This window comes from Erpetoichthys calabaricus, chromosome 3 (genome assembly GCF_900747795.2).
Source record: "Erpetoichthys calabaricus chromosome 3, fErpCal1.3, whole genome shotgun sequence".
Classification (NCBI taxonomy): domain Eukaryota; kingdom Metazoa; phylum Chordata; class Cladistia; order Polypteriformes; family Polypteridae; genus Erpetoichthys; species Erpetoichthys calabaricus.
Genome location: NC_041396.2, coordinates 42,934,645 through 42,957,760, shown reverse-complemented (window position 1 = coordinate 42,957,760; position 23,116 = coordinate 42,934,645). Strand labels below are relative to the sequence as shown.

At 40.2% G+C, this 23,116-nt stretch overlaps 1 protein-coding gene across 1 annotated transcript in view; it reads left to right on the top strand.

Annotated features, from left to right (window-relative positions):
- Positions 1 to 23,116, top strand: part of eif2d (eukaryotic translation initiation factor 2D) — a 54,973-nt gene that overhangs the window by 7,092 nt on the left and 24,765 nt on the right. Inside the window, exons 2-9 of the mRNA XM_028796699.2 lie at positions 809 to 999; positions 2,834 to 2,917; positions 14,763 to 14,853; positions 16,249 to 16,356; positions 16,465 to 16,724; positions 18,607 to 18,724; positions 18,857 to 18,902; positions 19,335 to 19,441. Of these exons, the coding sequence (XP_028652532.1) occupies positions 809 to 999; positions 2,834 to 2,917; positions 14,763 to 14,853; positions 16,249 to 16,356; positions 16,465 to 16,724; positions 18,607 to 18,724; positions 18,857 to 18,902; positions 19,335 to 19,441 (1,005 nt within the window). The remainder of the gene's footprint in view (positions 1 to 808; positions 1,000 to 2,833; positions 2,918 to 14,762; positions 14,854 to 16,248; positions 16,357 to 16,464; positions 16,725 to 18,606; positions 18,725 to 18,856; positions 18,903 to 19,334; positions 19,442 to 23,116) is intronic.

Here is a 23,116-nt window from a genome sequence, read left to right as displayed (position 1 = left end):
TTTTTGATTGAAAAACAAACTCTGTCTCTCTCTCTCTCTCTCTCTCTCTCTCTTCCTGCTCCTGACGGAGGGGGTGTGAGCTGCCGCCTTCAACAGCTTTGTGCCGTGGTGCTTCGCATACTTAAAAGCCAAACAGCCCTATTGATTTGTTTGCTTTTCTCTATCTATGTGACATTCTGTGCTCCTGACGCACACTCCTTTGAAGAGGAAAATATGTTTGCATTCTTTTAATTGTGAGACAGAACTGTCATCTCTGTCTTGTCATGGAGCACAGTTTAAACTTTTGAAAAAGAGACAAATGTTTGTTTGCAGTGTTTGAATAACGTTCCTGTCTCTCTACAACCTCCTGTGTTTCTGCGCAAATCTGTGACCCAAGCATGACAATATAAAAATAACCATATAAACATATGGTTTCTACTTCGCGGATTTTCTTATTTCGCGGGTGGCTCTGGAACGCAACCCCCGCGATGGAGGAGGGATTACTGTATATATACTGACTCTCCTTTTTTTTTTTTTTTTTTTTTTTTTTAAAAACAAGGCTTTGCTTTTGGCAATTGAATACTCTTTTTACTTAATTACTTTATCAAGTGGTGTATTCAATTTTTAAATTACTTGTGTCCCCCTCTGATTAATGGATATCCTGAATTCCGTCATTTGTGAAGTAAACTTGGTGAATGTCTTGTCCCGGATTGTTTTTTGCCTTGAGTCAGTTGCTGCCAAGATAAGTGTGTAAGACTGGTCTTATGCATAAATATGTGGACATCTCCAGAATTAAAATTAACTTGTGTTTTGTTTTGGTTTGAGACAGAAAGAAGTTGAAAGCTGATGTCTCAGAAGCATTTCCCATGCTGACAGCCGAACAGTTATCATCGCTGGTACCACAGAAGGAAGAAATCAATGTAGTGAAAATCTATACCCACTCAGGAAAAGCTGGGGCTTTCTACATGCTGCATAAAAACCCAATCTTTTTTGAAGCGGAGAGAAAGCTTTATCCCACAGGTACTGTTCAACATCGGTCATTTTAATGGTCTGTGTAATATGTATGCAGTTCACAAATTGTGTCCAAGTGGCAAAACAGGATACAAGCCTGTCGTAATTCTTGTTAAAGGCATGCTCATGCTCCACAGTTGGATATTTTAAAAACATTAACTAAATTTTTACTTTAGCTTTCACTTTTCATTTCACTAGTTAGCTTTATATTGTCATGTGTTCAGTTACAATATGGTTCGTATGCAGAAAGGGATGCTTTGAAATGGTTGGCTGTCCCTGCCTAACCCTGTGTCCATCCATCCCACAGGAGGGCACTTCTGTGTTTTTTGTCTGAAGAATCATCACTGAGCATTTTGAAATTTAATGATTACTAGGGGGCTTTGCCCCCGCCAAGCGCTAGACGCAGTTGTGGAGAGGGGGTGCTGAACACACCCCAAGGAGACACGGCCACTCCTCCGAAACCCCTCTTAAACGGTGATACAATGGGAAATGCATTTTTTTTATCTCCTCATTGCTTGATCAGCTGCTGGATTGCTGCTGCTCCTGTGCTGATCTGCATTTCGTGCGGCGCTTCAATCTTTTTAAAGTCCCTGCCTTGTCTCTCTTCTCCCCCAGACATCCTCAAACACTATTCGATCTCTTTTCGCTGTTCTGTTATTTCACCAAGTAATATTTTCCATTTGTTTGCGCTAATGTGATCTTTGCTTTCATTTTCTTGAGACTTTCGAATTATCCTACATCCATTCTCTCTAACCTGCTCTGCATGTGTATCACGGGACTTGCTTCCAAAGGTTGTAAGTATGACGTGACTTGCCTGTGTCACGGGATGTGAAACTGTCTCTGTCTCTCTTCAAAAGATCACGTCTTGTTGCAGGGGAAAAAGTCTTCACTTGTCGCAAGTTTGTTTATTTATTTATTTATTTTTTTATATAGAGAGATGACCAAATTCTTAGCTTGTGTCAAAGAAAAATCTGATGTAAAGCAGAATGCTCACAGACTGTAAAGAAGGAGAATACATTTCATACATTAATCTGAAGTGCTCTCCTTCTCATTGGAGAGATGTCGGTGTTAACATTGGCCCATTGTTTCTTGCCACAGGTGCTTGTTGACATTATTTAATTTATTGCACTGTAGTCCTCCCATTTTTGACGTAACCTGGATGTCTTTTAAGTGATTTTTTTTTTCTTCTTTGGCCTCTTGCTTCACTCCTTTTCTTGTTAGTGTTAAATGTGCTTCACTGTGTGGGTTCCATGTTTTTGGCAGTTTCATTCATATTTCTGACCCATGTTGGAAGATTAAACTCTACATCACATGGTACATCTCATTCCTTACAAAACAGACTGTCCATTTAAATGACCCTACTGGGTTGCTGTGGTGAAGGGGTTCAGTGATGGTTAAGGCCACAAGGATAATTTTTGCCTAATTATATGCCAGTCATGGGGCCTTGCATGGCTTTTACGGAGGCTATCTAGTGATTGTGTCTAGGGCGAGGAGTGACTTGATTCTGATTCATTCACAGGAGGTGATGAGTTGGCTAAGGGTAGGAGGCCGAGGTAGAGCCTAATTAAAGTGGCTTAGTCCGATCAGGATTTGTACAGATTTTGAGTGCTAGCCTTACATCCACAGAAAGTAAACTAAGGAAAAAAAATCTGACCGAGGAAATGTCTTGCTGCAAATTAAAAATATTACGCTAGTTACTGTTTTGTATTTCTTTTATAGAATATCAGTTTGCCATTCTTGTGACAGAGCTGTACATTGTTTTTATTTATTAAGAGAAATTGTGCTTTGCCTTTATAGACACTTGCCAAGACCTCACTTTGTCTTTTTTTTTCCTCTTTGGCAGTTTACACTTTATGGAGTTTCCCAGATCTCATGCCTGCCTTTACAACATGGCCAACAGTTATACAGAAGTTAGCAGGTGGGGCAGGTAAATGCTATTTATTTTTATTTTTTTACTTCAGGTTTGTAGAAATTAATTTTGTTTGAGTAAACATTTGAATTATAACACAGGATGACAAAATTATAGTGTTGCACACTTGACCTGTCAGAGGTGGAGTTATGAGATACACAATAACTGTTTGGTACTCCATAGTGGTTGCCTGCAGTGCATAAAACAGTTAATGAAAATACTCGCAGGCATGTGTTGGATTCTCAGGTTCAAATGGTAGTTAAACCAGCAGCCTTGGGCTTTGCTATTCAGGGACTTAACCAATAGGCCACACTGCCTTTGAGCTGCAAGTGTTTAATAAGATATATATTGTAGTGTGATTTTTACAGCCCTCAGATTTCACATTAAATAATTTAGTAGTGCTATATTAATGCCAGTTACTTGATTGTGAATGTCACTGACAAACCACATTCTGCTAATTCGGTTCAGGGTCACAGGAACCATAGCCTATCCTACCAGGATTGTGCACAAAGCAAGAAACAATACATTCATGCACGTACACACACTCGCATACACACTTTCAGTTAAGTTTATTTTCACGTAAGGAATTTAAAACGAGGAGAGCTCTGAACATTTACAAATAGTTATTCAGTTGTTTATTTTGTGAATTAGTCCAATATAGGACGTTAGTTGGCCAGTGCCAGTGCTTGCTGAATCGGACACAATCCATGAGCCATCCCCAGACAGAACATTAGTCCATTGCAGTACACACTCGCACATACTGCACAGTTGCACCTATTTTTGTCAGACCAGTTTAGAGCTAACAGTCAATATAAGCTGGATGTGTTTTCTGGGTAGGAATTGCCAGAAACCCCATAATATGATATTATCACAATACTATAGTATTTTTATTGTCTTTTTATTAAGTTCACGTAAGAAGTTGGCTTTTTATTGTAATTTATTCTTTTCTTTTTTTTTTAATTTGGGTAAGGTTGAAGTTAGACTCATATTCATCAGGAAAAAGGTCAGCCTTCAAGTATCTCGGCATTCTCCAGGTTAAGACTGGGAATACTCAATTATAGCACATAACACATACATGAATACGTCGTCTAAATTTAGCTGTGATCCTTGTGAGATGAGCCCTGATGTTAAGTAGGGCTGTCAACCAGTAGATGGGATTAGAATTTTTCACATTTAAAATAGGTTTTTATTTGAATATCATCAAATGCAGATTTAAAATTCTGAAGGCTTACATGTGTATTAATTTCAACATGAGTTACTATAGTGATTACTAGCAGGCTATTCATAGGCTGTTTTTACAGTAAATCATTTCTCAAAGTTGAGAACATTTGTCGGTTAATGGTAGTAGTGTTAAACAAGTAAAGCATTTCTCTTATACTGATAAAAGTTCCTTGGTAATTTAATTGTAGGAAAAAATATCCTTGATTTTTTTAATATGATGACTTGTAATTTTTCTTTAAATATTTACTTAATATTGTGTTTTAAAATATGCATTATTTAAGAATTTATTTAGTTTGTGCCCTCATTTATAGTATGTATCCCATATGCCATGCCTTCACTGTGCACTAAGGTTTAACGCTACGTTGGCATTTTCCAAACAACCAGTATGGTGCAATCTGGAAACAAAAAGGGATGACCGCATTTTTTCAGTATCTTTGTTTCAGTTCATCACCACTTGGCAAAGTGGTATTTTTGGTATATTAAGCTTTTCTTGTACAGGTAAGTAAAATTTGTTATTGTGTATAATGGCAAGTTTGGGCATGCATGCATTCAGTTAGTACAGAGGTACAGGGACTATGTGGGGCTCCACACTTACCTATTCGTTTTGCCAGTATTTTTTCCTCTGACCCCCATCTGTTTGTGTGTGCTGCTATGCAACACTTATTGTGAAGCACTCTTATATAAGGGGACCTGTGGGTTTGAAGAGTTGGGTGGCAGATAATGGATAAAAAGAAGGACATGCTGTCCCAGCCAGTTCCCAATAATGTAGAGAAAGAGGGAGATTTCATTCCTTAAATTGGATTCCGTGTTTTCTACTTTCTTTTCATATGTTCAGAATTTTTTTTCCCCCTATTCCTGCTATCCTCACTAATGTTTGATATGGACAGCGTTAATTGTTGGCACAACTGTTAAAACAGATTTTTGTTCATATTAACCCTGAATTCGTAGAGAAAAAACTGCAAGCATCTGTTACAAATACTTTTAGTCAGCAACTGTCTTGTTTCCATTGCTATAAGGCACATTTGCAAAGGTCTGTGCTGTACTGTAGAAGGATGGAGGCCACTACTAATGTGACCTATTCCAACTGTCCTATTTTAAAAATAAATGGACAGAACCCATGCAGTATGGAATAACTCTCAGGCCTCCAGAGGTTGTCAGCTGCCTGTTGCTGAAAACGCTTACTCAGTTTAGGGCTGGCATATTGACAAAGAGCCTTGTCTCTCTTAGTTCAGATTTGACTGGTCCTATGCAAAGGAGGAATGAGGACAACACACTTGGGAGCCTGTTTAAAAAGATCACTAAAATCATAGTGAGGTCAGCCACAAAAGCTGTGCCAGCAAGAGCTCTGCCAGGCTGCCCTGTGGCATTTATCCAAATGAGGCTTGATGTTCCATCTCATGTAAGGATATGTTACATCCCAAGAGAGTCTAATTAAATATATTCTTCTTAACTGCATCTTGTAATAAATTAACAGTCGTGTGAAAAAGCAAGTACACCTCTTGAAATATTCTTTTGTTTTTAGTGTATGTGGACATACCATGATTTGATCTTCATTTAACCGATATCTGTGGGGAAAGGCAATATAGCAAGCATCATGTTGGATTTACATTTTATAGTCCATTGTGTAATTTGAAGAAAAATAAATGCAAATTTCACATGTGGAAAAAAAATAAGTACAGTAATCCCTCACTTATCGCGGGAGATAGGTTCCAAGGCCGACCGCGATAACTGAATTTCCGCGAAGTAGGGACACTATATTTATTTAATTATTTAACGTGTATTTGGACGTTTTTAAACCCTCCCTGTATTGTTTACAACCCACCATTTACTCTATTAAAACAGGGACAACTGCTAAGTAATATGAAATCGGTAGATAAGTTTACACTTACTGTATAGCGAAGTACACGTAGCAGCTTGTAGGCAGTCATGACGTCGTCGACCTTGTTGCAAAGATTCCTAAAGCAGATTCCATCCAGACTACTGCCTTATCACGTCCACTTGCAACTCGTTTTGCACCCTGGTTAAAGGACACTGCGGCCGTAGATCTTATATGCTTTTCCTCCTTTTTAAATAAAAAGAATCGATGTCCTGCAGCGGTGTAGCTGTTCCCTTCCTTCAACATATCCAAAACTTTTACCTTTTCTGCAATCATTTGCATCTTCTGTTGGCGCTTGGACACGGCCCCTGAAGCAGTAGCACGTTAATGCTGAATGAGTGAGATGAGACTTCCTGGTTAATGCAACACTCCGTCACTGAGCCAATCAGCAGCACACAGGAACTTAACTGCGTGCTCTGATTGGGTAGCTTCTCAGCCATCCGCCAATAGCATCTCTTGTATGAAATCAACTGGGCAAACCAACTGGGGAAGCAAGTAAAAAGACCCATTGTCCCCAGAAACCCACGAAGCAGCGAAAAATCCGCGTTATGTATTTAGATATGCTTACATATTAAATCCGCGAAGTCGTGAATCCGCGAAAAGTGAACCGCGAAGTAGCGAGGGATTACTGTACACCCCTACATTTAACACTACCTCAAATCAGGGTTAGGGTTAGAGCAATATGTCAAAAAATAAATCCTTTTTTTTTTTTGATTTATGGAGAATTTGTCCGTAACCAGATTGGAGATTATGTGCTGCCTCATGTGGTGGAGTTAAAGCATCTTGGGCGCTTGTTGAAGAGTGAAGGAAGAAGGGAGTGGGAGTGGGAGTGGAACTGATGGATCGGAGCAGCATCTGCAGTCATGTAGACATTGTACTGGTCTGAAAAGATAAAGAAATAACTAAGGCAAAAAGCAAAGCTCTCAATTTACTGGTCCATCTATGTCCCTGTCCTCCCCTGTGGTGAGCTTTGGGTAGTGACCAAAAGAACCAGACTGCAGATGCAAGTGTCAGAAATGAGCTTCCTTGGCAGGGTGTCTGGGCTCATCCTTAGGGAGAGGGTGAAGAGCGCAGACTTTCGGGAGGAGCTCACAGTACAGTCACTATTTCTCTACGTAAAAAGATGCTTCTCTACAGAGATGTTTTGGGCATAACCAATGAAGAGGAGACCTTGGGATAGACCCGAGACACACTGGATCTCTCTTAGATTATCTGGGAATGTTTTGTTTTTCCCACTGGAGTAGCTGCCCTTCATGAACCAGACCTGGATTAATGTCAGAAAATGGAAGGATGAATAGTCAGTTCAAGGGATGCTAGTTTTTTATTAACTCCTTTCATTATTTGTGCACAAAATAATGTGAACTTGGTGCTTGAGTTGGAGGTCTCGTATTGTTTTTTTTCTTCTATATTTGTATTTAGCAGCCTTATCTTTGATTGTCTACTGATCAGAATAGTTCTTGACAGCAGCCTGGAAATCCCACTCTCGAAGGGCAATGCTGTCAACTACCCCCCTTCACAATCTCAGTCCTGGAATGAACAAACAAATGTGCAGAAGCCCAGGCAGAGACAAACGGCACACAAAAGGCAGATACTTTTTTTTTTTATATATATAATACGCTACCGTGGCTGTCTGTTTGTCTGTCCAGGATTTTAAATCACCCGTTGCTCGCAAACCGTTTGAACTACTGACCTGAAATTTGGTACACATATACTATATGATGATTGACTTCCAAGGTTATTCCTCTTTTTATTTTTATTTTATTTTATTGTAGAATCAACTCTCGGCAGCAGCCAGCAGGGCGGTTCTGCTGCACATGCGTACAAGCGCCGTTCTCATCCCTACCACCTTCGTCGTCACTTCCCCTACCTCTTCATATCTTAAATCATTCTTGAGGCAGATTGAAGACTTAAGTGCCAGCTTAAGTGAAATATGAAAGAAAACGTACTAAGAAATTGCAACACAAACACTGACTTAATCAGTTTTAACATGAAAAGATGACAACGAAAGAAGAGAAGAAGCGGGCCGCTGAGGTAGAGAAAAGAAGAGCTGCTCAGGAAGCAGCAAGAGCGTCAACCTCTGAGCAAACGAATGTTAAACGTACAGAGAAAGAGGAGGAAAACTAGGAATGTTCAAGTCAAGTGTAGCAGTTACTGGTTTCAAAATATTTATGTAGCAGTGCTACACTACTACTGTTAATAGACTTGGATTTGTTTTGCAATACTTCATTAAGATGTGAAGTGTGGACACATTAACTGGATTTATTTAATGCATTTAAGTTTTGCATTAAAACGTTAAATGTCAGAAAATTTTAATGTATTGATTTGTTATGTTGTAATCAGCTGTCCAAATATATATTTATTTATATGTTGTCATTGAGGAAATGTGACAAACAAGACAACTTTGTAGACTTTTCTGTACTTTTTGTAATTTGTTTTTATATTTGCAGCCCTTGTTCTTTTTCTCCGTGGCCCCTACATGCCTTTCACATCACTTAACTGCAGCTAACCTTATGCAGTTTTCCTTACAACAGTTTTTTTGCAGCCCTATAGCTTCCTGCAGGACAGTTTGTGTTTTTGTTTCTGTGGTGTTTTTGTTTGTGTTTTTCTTTTCAACAATAACTTTAGGTTGCTGGCACATCAGCCAGCCAGTGACCTGCCTTCCTAGCATGCTCTGATAGCCCTCCGACCACTCGTTACAGACCGCCTGCTTGCTCTTCTCTCCCTTTGTGGCCTAGCCACTCACAGAAGGGTAAAAAGGCACAATGCCAGCTTGGACATATTCTTCCATCAAGCTCATTCATCAGAGAAGCGACACACTTGTCATATTATTTGCACTAATATGTTTTAACTATACACATGTGACCAGTGTCCTGCGGTGGGTTGGCACTCTGCCCGGGATTGGTTCCTGCCTTGTGCCCTGTCTTGGCTGGGATTGGCTCCAGCAGACCCCTGTGACCCTGTGTTTGGATTCAGCGGGTTGGAAAATGGATGGATGGACATGTGACTAGTTGATCAAACTAAGGTGTTTGCTTTACTGTTTAACTGTACCTTTTGGTACTTAAAAAATAGATTTTTGTATTTGAGTATTGCTTTAACGCATTAATTTGAATTAAATGATTTTATCAAAAAAAAAAAAAAAAACACACGCACACCTAGCCCTACCTCAAATACCTAAAATTATATAAAATTATACTCCAGGTCGGATACAAATGCTTATAACGTCACTAGGGAGGATCTTATTTGAACCTGTCTAATTTAAAATTCAGACATTGAGGTTGGTTTGCTCTTTGTTGTTGAAGTGTGTGTTATCACCATGTTGAAATCAAAAGAGGTCTCTGAGGTCTTCAGAAAGCGTGTTGTAAATGCCTATGAGTCTGGAGAGGAATTAAAAAAAAAAAAAAAAAAAAAAAAAAAAAAAAATTCTGAACAATTGGAAAGAAACCATTCTATTGTCCAGAAGACCATTTACATGTGGTGATTTCAAACAGCAGCCATCTTGTCCAGACCAGTCCATCCCATCAAGTTCAACCCATGAGCAGAATGCAAGATACCTAAAGAAGTCTCTAAGAACCCCAGAATTTTATCTCAGGACCTACAGGTAACTCTTGACACTGTTGATGACAAAGTACATGAGTCTACTTTTCCAAAAAGGTTGCACAAATTAGATAGATAGATAGATACTTTATTAATCCCGATGGGAAATTAGTTCTACATAGGATGTGTGCCAGGAAGAAACCTTTACTGTCAAGCCAGAACTTAAGGACAAGCAAAATGACATTTTTTCCCTTGAACAGCTAGGCAAATACCAGGACTTATGGACAATGTACACTGGACAGATTAAACAAAGGAAGTTATTTGACCACAGTATTAGAAGACCTGTTTATTGAAAACCAAAGACCCCTTTTGTCAAGAATAACCTGATGCCATCTGTAAAGCATGGTGCTGGAAATGTTACAGTTTGGGACTGTAACATTTGGCTACATTAGGCTTTGGGCCGCTGACCTTCATAGAATCCACTGTGAATACTTCATCGTACCAGAGGGTGCTTGAGAATAACGTGAGACCATCTGGCAGAAGATTGAAGCTCAATAGAAAGTGGATCATTCATCATGACAATGATGCTAAAGATACCCTTAAATCCACCAAGGAATGATTGAAAGAACGAAATGGAGGATTCTGGATTGATCATGTCAAAGCCCAGATTTGAATCTTTTGGAGATGCTCTGGTGGGATTTGCATGCAAGAAGGCCAAAAATTCTCAAAGATCAAAGAATTCTGCATGGAGCAGAAGCAAAAACCTTCTAGTCAATGTCAGAGACTGGTAGACATTATGGAAAACCCCTAATTGAGGAGGCAATACCAGCTGTTATAGCCAAAGGTCGTCTTAATTTTTCCAAAGAAAGAAATGGCATCTGTTAGTTTTTCAATGAATAAATTAAGTCAAATTTTTTATTGTTTAGCTTTGCAATCATATCATCTTTATTAAGATGCTGTTTAAATGAAGATCAATACTTGATAAGGCCATGTGTTTAAAAAAAAAAAAAAAAAAAAAAATCATTGGATATACAGTACTGTGTAAAAGTTTTAGGCAGGTGTGAAAAAATGCTGTAAACGAATGTTTTCAAAAATGGAAGTGTTAATCATTTATTTTCATCAATCAACAAAATGCAATGAATGAACAAAAGAGAAATCTAAATCAAATCAATATTTGGTGTGACCACCCTTTGCCTTCAAAACAGCATCAATTCTTCTAGGTACTCTTGCACACAGTTTTTGAAGGAACTCGGCTGGTAGGTTGTTCCAAACATCTTGGAGAACTAACCACAGATCTTCTGTGGATGTAGGCTCTCACATCCTTCTGTCTCTTCATGTAATCCCAGACACACTCGATGATGTTGAGATCAGGGCTCTGTGGGGGCCATACCATCACTTCCAGGACTTCTTGTTCTTCTTTACGCTGAAGATAGCTCTTAATGACTTTGGCTGTATGTTTGGGGTCATTGTCCTGCTGCAGAATAAATTTGGGGCCAATCATATGCCTCCCTGATGGTATTGCATGATGGATAAGTATCTGCCTGTATTTCTCAGCATTGAGAACACCATTAATCCTGACCAAATCTGCAACTCCATTTGCAGAAATGCAGCCCCAAACGTTCAAGGAACCTCCACCATGCTTCACTGTTGCCTGCAGACACTCATTATTGTACCGCTCTCAAGCCCTTCGACGAACAAACTGCCTTCTGCTACAGCCAAATATTTCAAATTTTGACTCCTCAGTCCAGAGCACTTGCTGCCATTTTTCTGCACCCCAGTTCCTATGTTTTCGTGCATACTTGAGTCGCTTGGCCTTGTTTCTACGTCGGAGGTATGGCTTTTTGGCTGCAACTCTTCCATGAAGACCACTTCTGGCCAGACTTCTCCGGACAGTAGATGGGTGTACAGTAATCACTCCTCCATCGCGGGGGTTGCGTTCCAGAGCCACCCGCGAAATAAGAAAATCCGTGAAGTAGAAACCATATGTTTTTATGGTTATTTTTATATCGTCATGCTTGGGTCACAGATTTGCGCAGAAACACAGGAGGTTGTAGAGAGACAGGAACGTTATTCAAACACTGCAAACAAACATTTGTCTCTTTTTCAAAAGTTTAAACTGTGCTCCATGACAAGACAGAGATGACAGTTCTGTCTCACAATTAAAAGAATGCAAACATATCTTCCTCTTCAAAGGAGTGTGTCAAGAGCAGATCATGTCACAGAGATTGAGAAAAGGAAACAAATCAATAGGGCTGTTTGGCTTTTAAGTATGTGAAGCACCGCGGCACAAAGCTGTTGAAGGCGGCAGCTCACACCCCCTCCGTCAGGAGCAGAGAAAGAGAGAGAGAGAGAGAGAGAGACAGAGTTTGTTTTTCAAGCAAAAATCAATACGTGCCCTTCGAGCTTTTAAGTATGCAAAGCACAGCTGCACAAAAGATAGCAACGTGAAGATAATCTTTCAGCATTTTTGACGAGCGTCCGTATCGTCTAGGTGTGTGAACAGCCCCCCTGCTCAATCCCCCTACGTCAGGATCAGAGAAAGTCAGCGCAAGAGAAAGAGAATAGTAAGCTGGGTAGCTTCTCAGCCATCTGCCAATAGCGTCCCTTGTATGAAATCAACTGGGCAAACCAACTGAGGAAGCATGTACCAGAAATTAAAAGACCTATTGTCCACAGAAACCCGCGAAGCAGCGAAAAATCCGCGATATATATTTAAATATGCTTACATATAAAATCTGCGATGGAGTGAAGCCGCGAAAGGCGAAGCGCGATATAGCGAGGGATTACTGTACCTGGGTCCCACTGGTTTCTGCCAGTTCTGAGCTGATGGCACTGCTGGACATCTTCCGATTTCGAAGGGTAATAAACTTGATGTGTCTTTCATCTGCTGTACTAAGTTTCCTTGGCTGACCACTGCGTCTACGATCCTCAACGTTGCCCATTTCTTTATGTTTCTTCAAAAGAGCTTGAACAGCACATCTTGAAACCCCAGTCTGCTTTGAAATCTTTGTCTGGGAGAGACCTTGCTGATGCAGTATAACTACCTTGTGTCTTGTTGCTGTGCTCAATCTGGCCATGACATGAAACTGTCTTCCACAACCTCACCTTGGTAGCAGAGTCTGGCTGTTCCTCACCCAGTTTTAAGCCTCCTACACAGCTGTTTCTGTTTCAGTCAATGACTGTGTTTCAACCTACGTGTGACATTGATGATCATTAGCACCTGTTTGGTATAATTGGTTGATCACACACCTGACTAGAATCCTACGAAATCCCTGACTTTGTGCAAGTGTACCTATAAGAATTGATGCTCGTTTGAATGCAAAAGGTAGTAACACCAAATATTGATTTGATTTAGATTTTACTTTTGTTTGCTCACTTTTCATTTTGTAAATTGATAGCAATAAGCAATCATTATTTATATTTCTGAAAGCATTCTTTGTTTACACATTTTTTTCACACCTGCCTAAAACTTTTGCACAGTACTGTACTTTCAATTTGCTTTCTAACTGTAATCAAAGCTCCTCACTTCCATTGTAATGTAATTACACATTCTGATGTCAGGCCTTCCTCTGATAGGCAAACAGGACTAAAACAAGATGGTTACTTACTTAGCTCACAGATCAACCACTAATAATAGTGACCTGGGACTTCTGAGAATGCTGTGTGAGACCACAAGATTCAAGTCTAATTGTTTGCTCAGCTCTGCATCTATCAAGGAAATGATAGTTATGCATTCCTGTTGCCACCATTGTAAGGTGTTCTTGCTGTGACTATTAACAGACGTTACCCAGAGTAAGGGGTTTTCCAGCAAGGTAAGTAAACGGAAAAGATGAGGATGAGAACAACCCTTCAGTTTTTTTTTTTTCTTTGAAACAATTTTCTGTACTGTGACAATTTTCCAACAACCATTAAGATGCCACATCTGTCACTTGTATTTTGTTGCAAGTTGAATTTGAAACCCGTTTACAGCCTTTTGTCAGATGACATTCATAAAAGGGTCAGAAAGTTGAATAAATATAAACTTGAAAGGGAAATGCAGTAAAAATTAAAAGATGCTTAAAAAAGTCTGCATACTCAATAAGTAATAAGTCTGCATAATCAATATGCTCATTACAAGTGTAATTACTGTTTCATTCAACTTGTATGACCCTGAGTGAGTCACTTGAGTGTAAGTAAAGCGAGTTTTTAAACTGTAGGAACACTTTTAATTCATTCTTGTGATTGGTAAAGTGCTTTGTATGCGATCATTAGCCCAATAGATATCCAGTAAATGTAGTTCACTGTCTTGACGTTACAGGAGGTGAGTAAAGCCCCCTGTCGCACTGCACGATTTTTTAAGTGATTTTCATCATCTTAGTGAGTTGTTCCAGTATCTGCCAGAATATCCCTAGCAACTCGGACCAAGTCTGTGCCCTGCCCTGTTTTTGTCTTCAGTGGTAGTGGTGCACTTGTATATACACAAGAGTGACAACTAGGGAGTGCTCATGGGGAGTACAATGCATCTGAAGCAGCTGTGGGAGAATATGGAATATGGGTGTTTTGGACCTTGCAAACAGATGTCTCATTTGGCTGATACCTCATGTTAGCATGACAGAATGGGGGGAAAAATGGTGGAGATTGCAGCTGAACTAGCTGCATCAGAGTAGCATATGTGCAGCACCGGTTCTTTTAAACAGCATGTTACTGGCTTTCAGGAAAAAGGATTAAGCTTGCGATATTTTGGAAATGTGAAATTGATTTGGAAAGTTTGTAACAGATTTGTTTTGCCCTGGGATTACAATTTATGTAATCTGATGTTCTCGGGTGACAAGATCAGAAACTGCAGTCATCAAGTTTCACATCTCCCCGACTAGAAGTCCTGTAATGTGCTATTTGCTTAATGGCACTTGTTTGCAAGGTAACCTGGAAAATCCAATTGGATGTTATTGAAGCCAAAAAGTGTTTCCAGTGGCAAGAAAGGCTCCATCATTGACTCTCTGGACATCCTTCACTGGTGATAATGAGTCATGTTGGTTTTTGAACTTTTCTGATAATGACATAACACTAACAGGGTGCTCATTTCAGCCAGTGCTTCCCTTGGTCACTGACTTGCTATTTGTTGAGAATCAAATAAATAATACAAGAAAGGACTGTAAATACAAGTGAAGTGAGTAGTCACTAGCACTATCTGAGGTGTTGCATTATCCCTGACAATGGTAGGGCTTACAAGGTTTTATGTTAACTTTATTTCAGATTTGATGTTGCCAGGTGTTGTGGTGCCCCCTTGTGGCCTTCCTGAAGTAAAGGCAGGAGATGGTTGTTCCATTAATGTGGTGAAAAACAGGTATGAAGTTGTTTTTTTTTTTTTTTTTTTTTTTTTTTTTCTTTATTTCGCCTTGTACAATTTCTTGTATTAGGACTTTGTTAGTTTTTGCATACCCCTTGGGGTCAGAGCGCAGGCTCAGCCATTGTAGATAGATAGATACTTTATTAATCCCAGGGGGAAATTCACATACTCCAGCAGCAAAAAATATTAAATTAAAGAGTAATAAAAAATGCAGGTAAAAAACAGACAATAACTTGAATAATGTTCAACGTTTACCCCCTCTGGTGGAATTGAAGAGTCGCATAGTTTGGGGGAGGAATGATCTTCTCAGTCTGTCAGTGGAGCAGGGACAGTGACAGCAGTCTGTCACTGAAACTGCTCCTCTGTCTGGAGATGACACTGTTTAATGGATGTAGTGGATTCTCCATAATTGATAGGAGCCTGCTGAGTGCCCGTTGCTCTGCTACGGATGTCAAACCGTCCAGCTCTATGCCAACAATAGAGCCTGCCTTCCTCACCAGTTTGTCCAGGCGTGAGGCATCCTTCTTCTTAATGCTGCCTCCCCAGCACACCACTGCGTAGAAGAGGGCACTCGCCACAACCATCTGATAGAACATCTGCAGCATCTTACTGCAGATGTTGAAGGATGCCAGTCTTCTAAGGAAGTACAGGCGGCTCTGTCCTTTCTTGCACAGATAATCAGTATTGGCAGTCCAGTCCAATTTATCGTCCAGCTGCACTCCCAGGTATTTATAGGTCTGCACCCTCTGCACACAGTCACCTCTGATGATCACGGGGTCCATGAGGGGCCTGGGTCTCCTAAAATCCACCACCAGTTCCTTGGTTTTGCTGGTGTTCAGTTGTAGGTGGTTTAAGTCACATCATTTAACAAAGTCCTTGATGAGGTTTCTATACTCCTCCTCCTGCCCACTCCTGATGCAGCCCACGATAGCAGTGTCGTCAGCAAACTTTTGCACGTGGCAGGACTCCGAGTTATATTGGAAGTCCGATGTATATAGGCTGAACAGGACCGGAGAAAGTACAGTCCCCTGCGGCACTCCTGTGTTGCTGACCACAATGTCAGATCTGCAATTCCCAAGACGCACATTCTGAGGTCTGTACAGCGCCCCTGGAGCAATTACAGGTTAAGGGTCTTGCTCAAGAGCCCAGCAGTGTAGGATCTCTTTTGGCAGTGACAGGGATTCAAACCGGCAACCTTCTGGATATCCGCACAGATCCTTAGCCTCAGAGCCACCACTCCGCCCTTACATTCACCTTTTGAACAGTTGGTGACAGCCTCAGAGTATTGGTGATATAGTACAAATATACTCAGTTTTTCTGCTTTATATTTTTTAAAGCTTTACATTAATTTTTCTGTGAGAGAAATTATTTAATACACAAATTTTATTTCAGAGCACCTCATGCGGTTGGAACTGCCACCATGTCCACTGCTGATATGATGCAGGCAGGAATGAAAGGAAAAGGATTCTTGGTTTTCCATACCTACACAGACCAGCTTTGGTAATCCTGATGAATAGATTAATTAAAGCCTGGGGATAGATTAATTGAATACATTTCTTTATTCATGTATACAGTATATAATAATTTCTTAATTACTTTCATTCCTAGGGCATTTGGAGACAAATCTAGTCCTCCTGAGCTCACCCCATTAGTTCCTGTGTCCCCTGAAGAAGATGATAATTCAGGAGAGAGTGACAATGAGGCTGAAGAGCCATGTTTAAATTCTGAGGGAGATCTCAATCTGGAGCCCATCACCAGTAATCTACAGGAAGTGCAATTATCTGTTGATAGTACTGAGAGTAAAGAAACAGGGGATGGAGACACTTTGGAAGATGGCCACTGCTGTGACGAAGAACAGTCTCCACAAGGTAATTGTCAGTGTACTTTATATTTACAGAAGAGAAAGTAACTCTATTATCAGAAATACCTGCCCAGTGCAAGTGATGTTGCTTGTCCAGAATATTGTATGCCAGTCATTGTTAGAGCAGACTGTACAGAATGTAATACTATTTTCAAGCATTGATATGTAGTGTTTCAGGTTTCTCTGTTGTTATGTCTAGTATATTGTTTCCTTTTATGCCTCAAACGTTTTCATGTGTTCACTTTCAAAATGCATATTCCAATATGGAATTTCATCACGGCAAAGGTAGATATGGCAACATCAGGCTCAAGCAGAAACCAGCTCTGGATTGTGGGGTGCCCGTACTTTACAGAGCACACTCAATTATGCACCTGCGCTCACACTTTAGAGTTACCACAAAACGTAACCTGCTCATCCTTGTTATGTTCAGGGGAACCTTAGTTACTTCTACAAAAAATACATGTCGAGGATGGGAGAAACTTGGACACTAAATCTGTGAAGCAGCAGCATTAATCATTGTTCTGCCCTAGGCCTTTCTAATATGAAAATTTTAAAGGTCCAGTCCACCATGAGGGTAGAAACCATTTTAGCCTTGTGAAATTAGAGATGTTTGAGCTATGTCAGTAGAATGCTCAGGCCTAAAAAAACTGGCATGACTTAACTACAGTGTGAAAAACGCAGAACTCTGAAGGATCTGAGAGACTACAGTTACTAAATAAAAATTGAGTGTGATTGAGTGGGAGAGATTATATCTTGTGCTTCCAGAAAAGAGAGATCAGAGAATGTGACACTAGAGTAGTAAACTCTAATCAGGTCTAAAACGATGTAGTAATCTGTAGAGTGGACGTTATATTATGAATTTAAGAGGTGAAAACCTCATACTAAAACAAGTGAGAGAGAGAGAGAGAAATCTAAGAAAACTAGAACACTAAGTGAAGATAATCAGACCTGGGAGCTTCAACTTTCTCCATACTCTGATCACTCTCACTTTTAGGTCGCCTATGCTGCATAGCTCATATTTATTATTAAAAAGACCTTCCTTGATGTAGACTTCGTAGATGTAAACAAGATATAAGTGTTCATTAAATTCAGAAGAACTAAGATGGTTAGGGTATTGAGAAGTGGACATGTCTTCTCAGCACTGATTTGTTGATTTAATTTCAGCCCTTTTTCACTGTTGTGCATGTGAGGATTTTCTCCTTTACTCCATTCTCAATGAAAACGTGAGACTAAACGTTTTTTTTTTTTTTTTTGGCCATCACTACACACAACACGGGGGGGTGTAACATACAGAAATTATTTTTTTTGCGTGGAGCGTTCCTCTACTAGAAAACTGAAAGGAAGCGTAAAATCAAGTCATACCACAGAATGAGCTTGTCACATGCCTGCAAGATCTGTGAGTGTCCGGCCAAAAGGAGTTAAGGACTGGGGTCAGCACAATCTTTAAAATTTTGGCCACAGTGTGTAATTGGCAAAGGTCTAGGAAATCTGAGAGTTTCAGATCTCAGTTGAAAATATGTTAAAAAGAGGTTGGTCAGATCAAAGAACAGAAAATGTGCAGAGCTTAGAGATTCCAAAGGATTAGACGGCATAATGGAATGGAGACCATCAACATCTGGGAGAATTGCAACACAAAGGTCAAAAAGATATGAGAAGTTCTGGCCCCACACTAATCAAGTCTCAGGCCTGAGATTTCTCAAGAAGGGTCAGATCAGAGAGTGGAAGAGTCCCAGGTCTGGCTACAGAATGGAAATTGGGCAGATGTGTGAAATGTAAGGGTCAGGCCTGAAATTGGGAAAGAGTGCAGAGAGTCAACAGCCTATGAAGTCTGGGAGGGTCAAGCAGTTGAAGTGAATTTACCCTTTTTTTTTCTTTTCTTTATATAACAGAGCAGATGGATGAATTATTGTTCCAGTGTTTCCTTCATGCTCTGAAAAGTAAAGTAAAGAAGTCAGAGCTCCCTCTACTGACAAGCACCTTCCTGCGCAATCACATGGTTTCCTGCTGGTAGGGTCTTCATGACACCGTGTGCTCCTCCTGCCTTTATGTAATTCTAGTTTTAACTCGAGAATTTTGATACCATTTTTTTGTATAATGAATGCTAAGATTAGTGGGGTTTTTTTCTGTTTTTTTTTTCAGTCCAAGTGGAAAACAATTAGATGTCAAGAAATCAAGTTACAAAAAGGTAACCTGTCTGCTTGGTGGAGAGCTTTCTGTTGCAGATGAACCAAAAACTGCATGAGCAGCTGTAATTTACAAGTCGTAAGAAAGAATTCCACTGTGTTATGGTGATGTGTGAAAATTGAAATTCACTTCAAAGAGGAATACGTTGTTGCTATAAGGAAGCATTCATCTTGAATACTGAGAAAGGTTTTAAACAAAGATAGTGTAGTTGTACAGGTGCAAGTCTACTTGCACTTAAATTATTTAAGAAACCAGGAAAACATTTAATTTTGGGAGCATCAGAATTTTTTTAATGTAAAATGCAGTGTAATTAAGAATGGATTGCTAAAAATATATACAGGTATAATATATATTTTGTGTGTGTAATAAATTATATATATATATATATATATATATATATGTGTGTTTATTATCTCTGGACACCTCCCTACAGCTCTCGAAGTTTCTTCAATGTATGCAGAAGCAGCACAGCTTGATCCAAGTGAAGGAGCTAACAAAGGGTGTGGAAAGCATTGTGGAGGTGGATTGGCGGCACCAGGAGTGAGTACTCACTGTTTTTGTATAATGTGGGAGGAGATTAATCCCGGCAGATGATAGGATTATTTGTCATCTACTGGTATGGCACCTGCACAGTCCCACGAGAATTAGCATGCCATTTTCCCTGAATATCGACAGTCATCAGATATACATCGGTAATGCAAGAGTCAAGTTGAGGTGTGACTCTTGGAAACCTACACTTTAAGGAAAGATTAAGAAAACAAGGAAACATTGAGTGGGAAGGAGTGGGTGTACTTACTCTGAAAGATGCTAAATAGGGCAAAGTTGTATTCAGTTCTGTTATTTTTAAATAATCATTTTCACTGGGGAAGAGCTCTGGGCATTTATATGAATTAACAAATACCTCAACTGAAGCATGCAATAGTTACAGAAATAAGCGACGCACACATATAACTAAAAAAAGTAAACTGGCTCATTTTGCTTCTCAATGTTCTTCGGTTACAACTTGAGGAAAAAAACAATTTAAGAATTCTGTACCTAATAAAGGCAAAATAATTACTGTATGTTCTGTTTATAGTAGTAAGAAGAAAAGGGCTGTAATGAAAACCTGCAAACATTCAGCCTGCATTTGACACACCTGCTGTACGCAAAGCAGTTTTAAGATGACTGCTATTTGAAGTTGTAAAGTCAATAAATTATCTATCCTCTGAGGTGTCTCGGATGGATTGACCTTCACCATTTTGTATATGATTCAATTAAAATGTAGCTAATGGTATGAAATATCAGGAAAAAGAGGGGAGGGACTGAGCACCCCTTAATAAAGGTAATTGGTTTAAAATTTAGGGAGGGTTGTCTAGATTTTAATTATCAATTTTAAATATATTTTTTATAAACTTAAATTTAACAATAAGGGTACAATAGAAACTACAGGTAATGCAGAGGCAGGCCAATCATAAACTAGATTTTTCAGGTTTAAAAGCATGCACACTTAGAAGCCAGTTTTGGTAAAATTGTGTTTTTGGTCCAGTTGAGCCTGTCCAGTATAACGTGTACCCATTGGCTCAGGCTGATTCTGTTATGACTGCAGAATGTACTGAAATTAAACGCCAGCAGTGGAGATAAGCAGTATAACTCATCACTGATCATCAACAATGGACGTAAAGGCTGTACATTTAACTGAGCGTAGATTAATACAAAACACAATGTCTAACTGCTTTTTGAAAAATAAAAACCCAGTAAGGACCACAGCATTATATACAGTATCTCACAAAAGTGAGTACACCCCTCACATTTATGGAAATATTTTATTATATCTTTTCATGGGCCAACACTGAAGATCTGACACTTTGATACAATGTAAAGTAGTCAGTGTACAGCTTGTATAACAGTGTAAATTTGCTGTCCCCTCAAAATAACTCAACACACAGCCATTAATATCTAAACCACTGGCAGCAAAAGTGAGTACACCCTTAAGTGAAAAATGTCCAAATTGTGCCCAAAGTGTCAATATTTTGTGTGGCCACCATTATGTTCCAGCACTGCCTTAACTCTCTTGGGCATGGAGTTCACTAGAGCTTCACAGGTTGCCACTGGAATCCTCTTCCACTCCTCCATGACGACATCACGGAGCTGGTGGATGTTAAGAGACCTTGCACTCCTCCACCTTCCGTTTGAGGATGCCCCACAGATTCTCAATAGGGTTTAGGTCTGGAGACATGCTTGGCCAGTCCAGCACCTTTACCCTCAGTTTCTTTGGCAAGGCAGTGGTCGTCTTGGAGGTGTGTTTGGGGTCGTTATCATGTTGTAATACTGCACAGCGGCCTAGTTTCCGAAGGGAGGGGATCATGTTCTGCTTCAGTATGTCACAGTACATGTTGGCATTCATGGTTCCTTCAATGAACTGTAGCTCCCCAGTGCCGGCAGCACTTCTGCAGCCCCAAACCATGACACTCCCACCACCATGCTTGACTGTAGGCAAGACACACTTGTCTTTGTACTCCTCACCTGGTTGCCACCACACACACTTGACACCATCTGAACCAAATAAGTCTATCTTGATCTCATCAGACCACAGGACATAGTTCCAGTAATCCATGTCCTTAGTCTGCTTGTCTTCAGCAAACTGTTTACGGGCTTTCTTGTGCATCATCTTTAGAAGAGGCTTCCTTCTGGGACAACAGCCATGCAGACCAATTTGATGCAGTGTGTGACGTATGGTCTGAGTACTGACAGGCTGACCCCCACCCCTTTTCAAAAGACAACCTCTGGATATGACGCTGAGCACATGCACTCAACTTCTTTGGTCGACCGTGGCGAGGCCTGTTCTGAGTGGAACCTGTCCTGTTAAACCGCAGTATGGTCTTGGCCACCGTGCTGCAGCTCAGATTCAGGGTGTTGGCAATCTTCTTATAGCCACGGCCATCTTTATGTAGAGCAACAATTCTTTTTTTTCAGATCCTCAGAGAGTTCTTTGCCATGAGGTGCCATGTTGAACTTCCAGTGACCAGTATGAGAAAGTATGAGAGCGATAACACCAAATTTAACACATCTGCTCCCCGTTCACACCTGAGACCTTGTAACACTAATGAGTCACATGACACTGGGGAGGGAAAATGCTAATTGGGCACAATTTGGACATTTTTCACTTGGGGGTGTACTCACTTTTGTTGCCAGTGGTTTAGACATTAATGGCTGTGTGTTGAGTTATTTTGAGGGGACAGCAAATTTACACAGTTATACAAGCTGTACACTGACTACATTGTATCAAAGTGTCATATCTTCAGTAGGGATGGGCATCGAAAACCGGTTCTTGTTGAGAACCGGTTCCCACTGTTTCAATTCCTTGGAATTGCTTGCCATTTTTGCAAACGATTCCCCTATTGATTCCAGTCGCCTCGAATGACGTCACCGCGTTGCGTAGCGTCATTTACCCAGCAGGAAACATGGCGCCTAAGCGGCACAAATGCTCAAAAGTTTGGTTATACTTTACGAGAAAGGATGACAACAGGGCAACTTGCAATACTTGCAAAGTAGATATTTAATCAAAGGGAGGAAACACTACAAATATGCAAAAGCATTTGCACACAAAACACGCGATAACCTTAAATGAATGTTGTGTTTTTGATCCGCTCCGGACTAGTGAATCTCAACCCAGCAGCAGCGGTAACGTTTGCAGGTCCTCTCCTGTTAATACGTCAGGTAACTAATCAACTAACATTGCATATTATGTTAGCGCGATTTGCCTTATTGCAAAACCTGCTATTATTGTGCATTGCATTTAGATGACCATGACGAGAGAGACAGACAGAGTCTGGCTGTCTCAGATGCTGGCAGTTCTCGCTGCAGTCTACCGGTAGCTTCTCCTTTCACAGAGGCGGGGAAAAGTAAAATGACACAGGCCAGGATAGACGAATGTCACCGAGCAGTGACTAAGTTTGTGGTAAAAGGCTTGCCCCCGATTTTCGGTAAGTGAATGTGTTTAATTGTGGGCTAAGTCAGGGAATGTCAAATTTGCGTGTTCTCCTCTTACCAAATGTTTCATCCGTTTCCATTTCTAAGCTGAAACATGTGTTGAAGGCAGCCATCACTGCAGATGGATGGGCAAGTTTTAGTCAAGATCATTACCTCACAGTAACGCTGCATTATGTCAGGAATGGCCAGGCTCAAGAAAAAGTCCTCAAAACCAAACCAGTGTACCAGGCACAGACAGGGACAGCT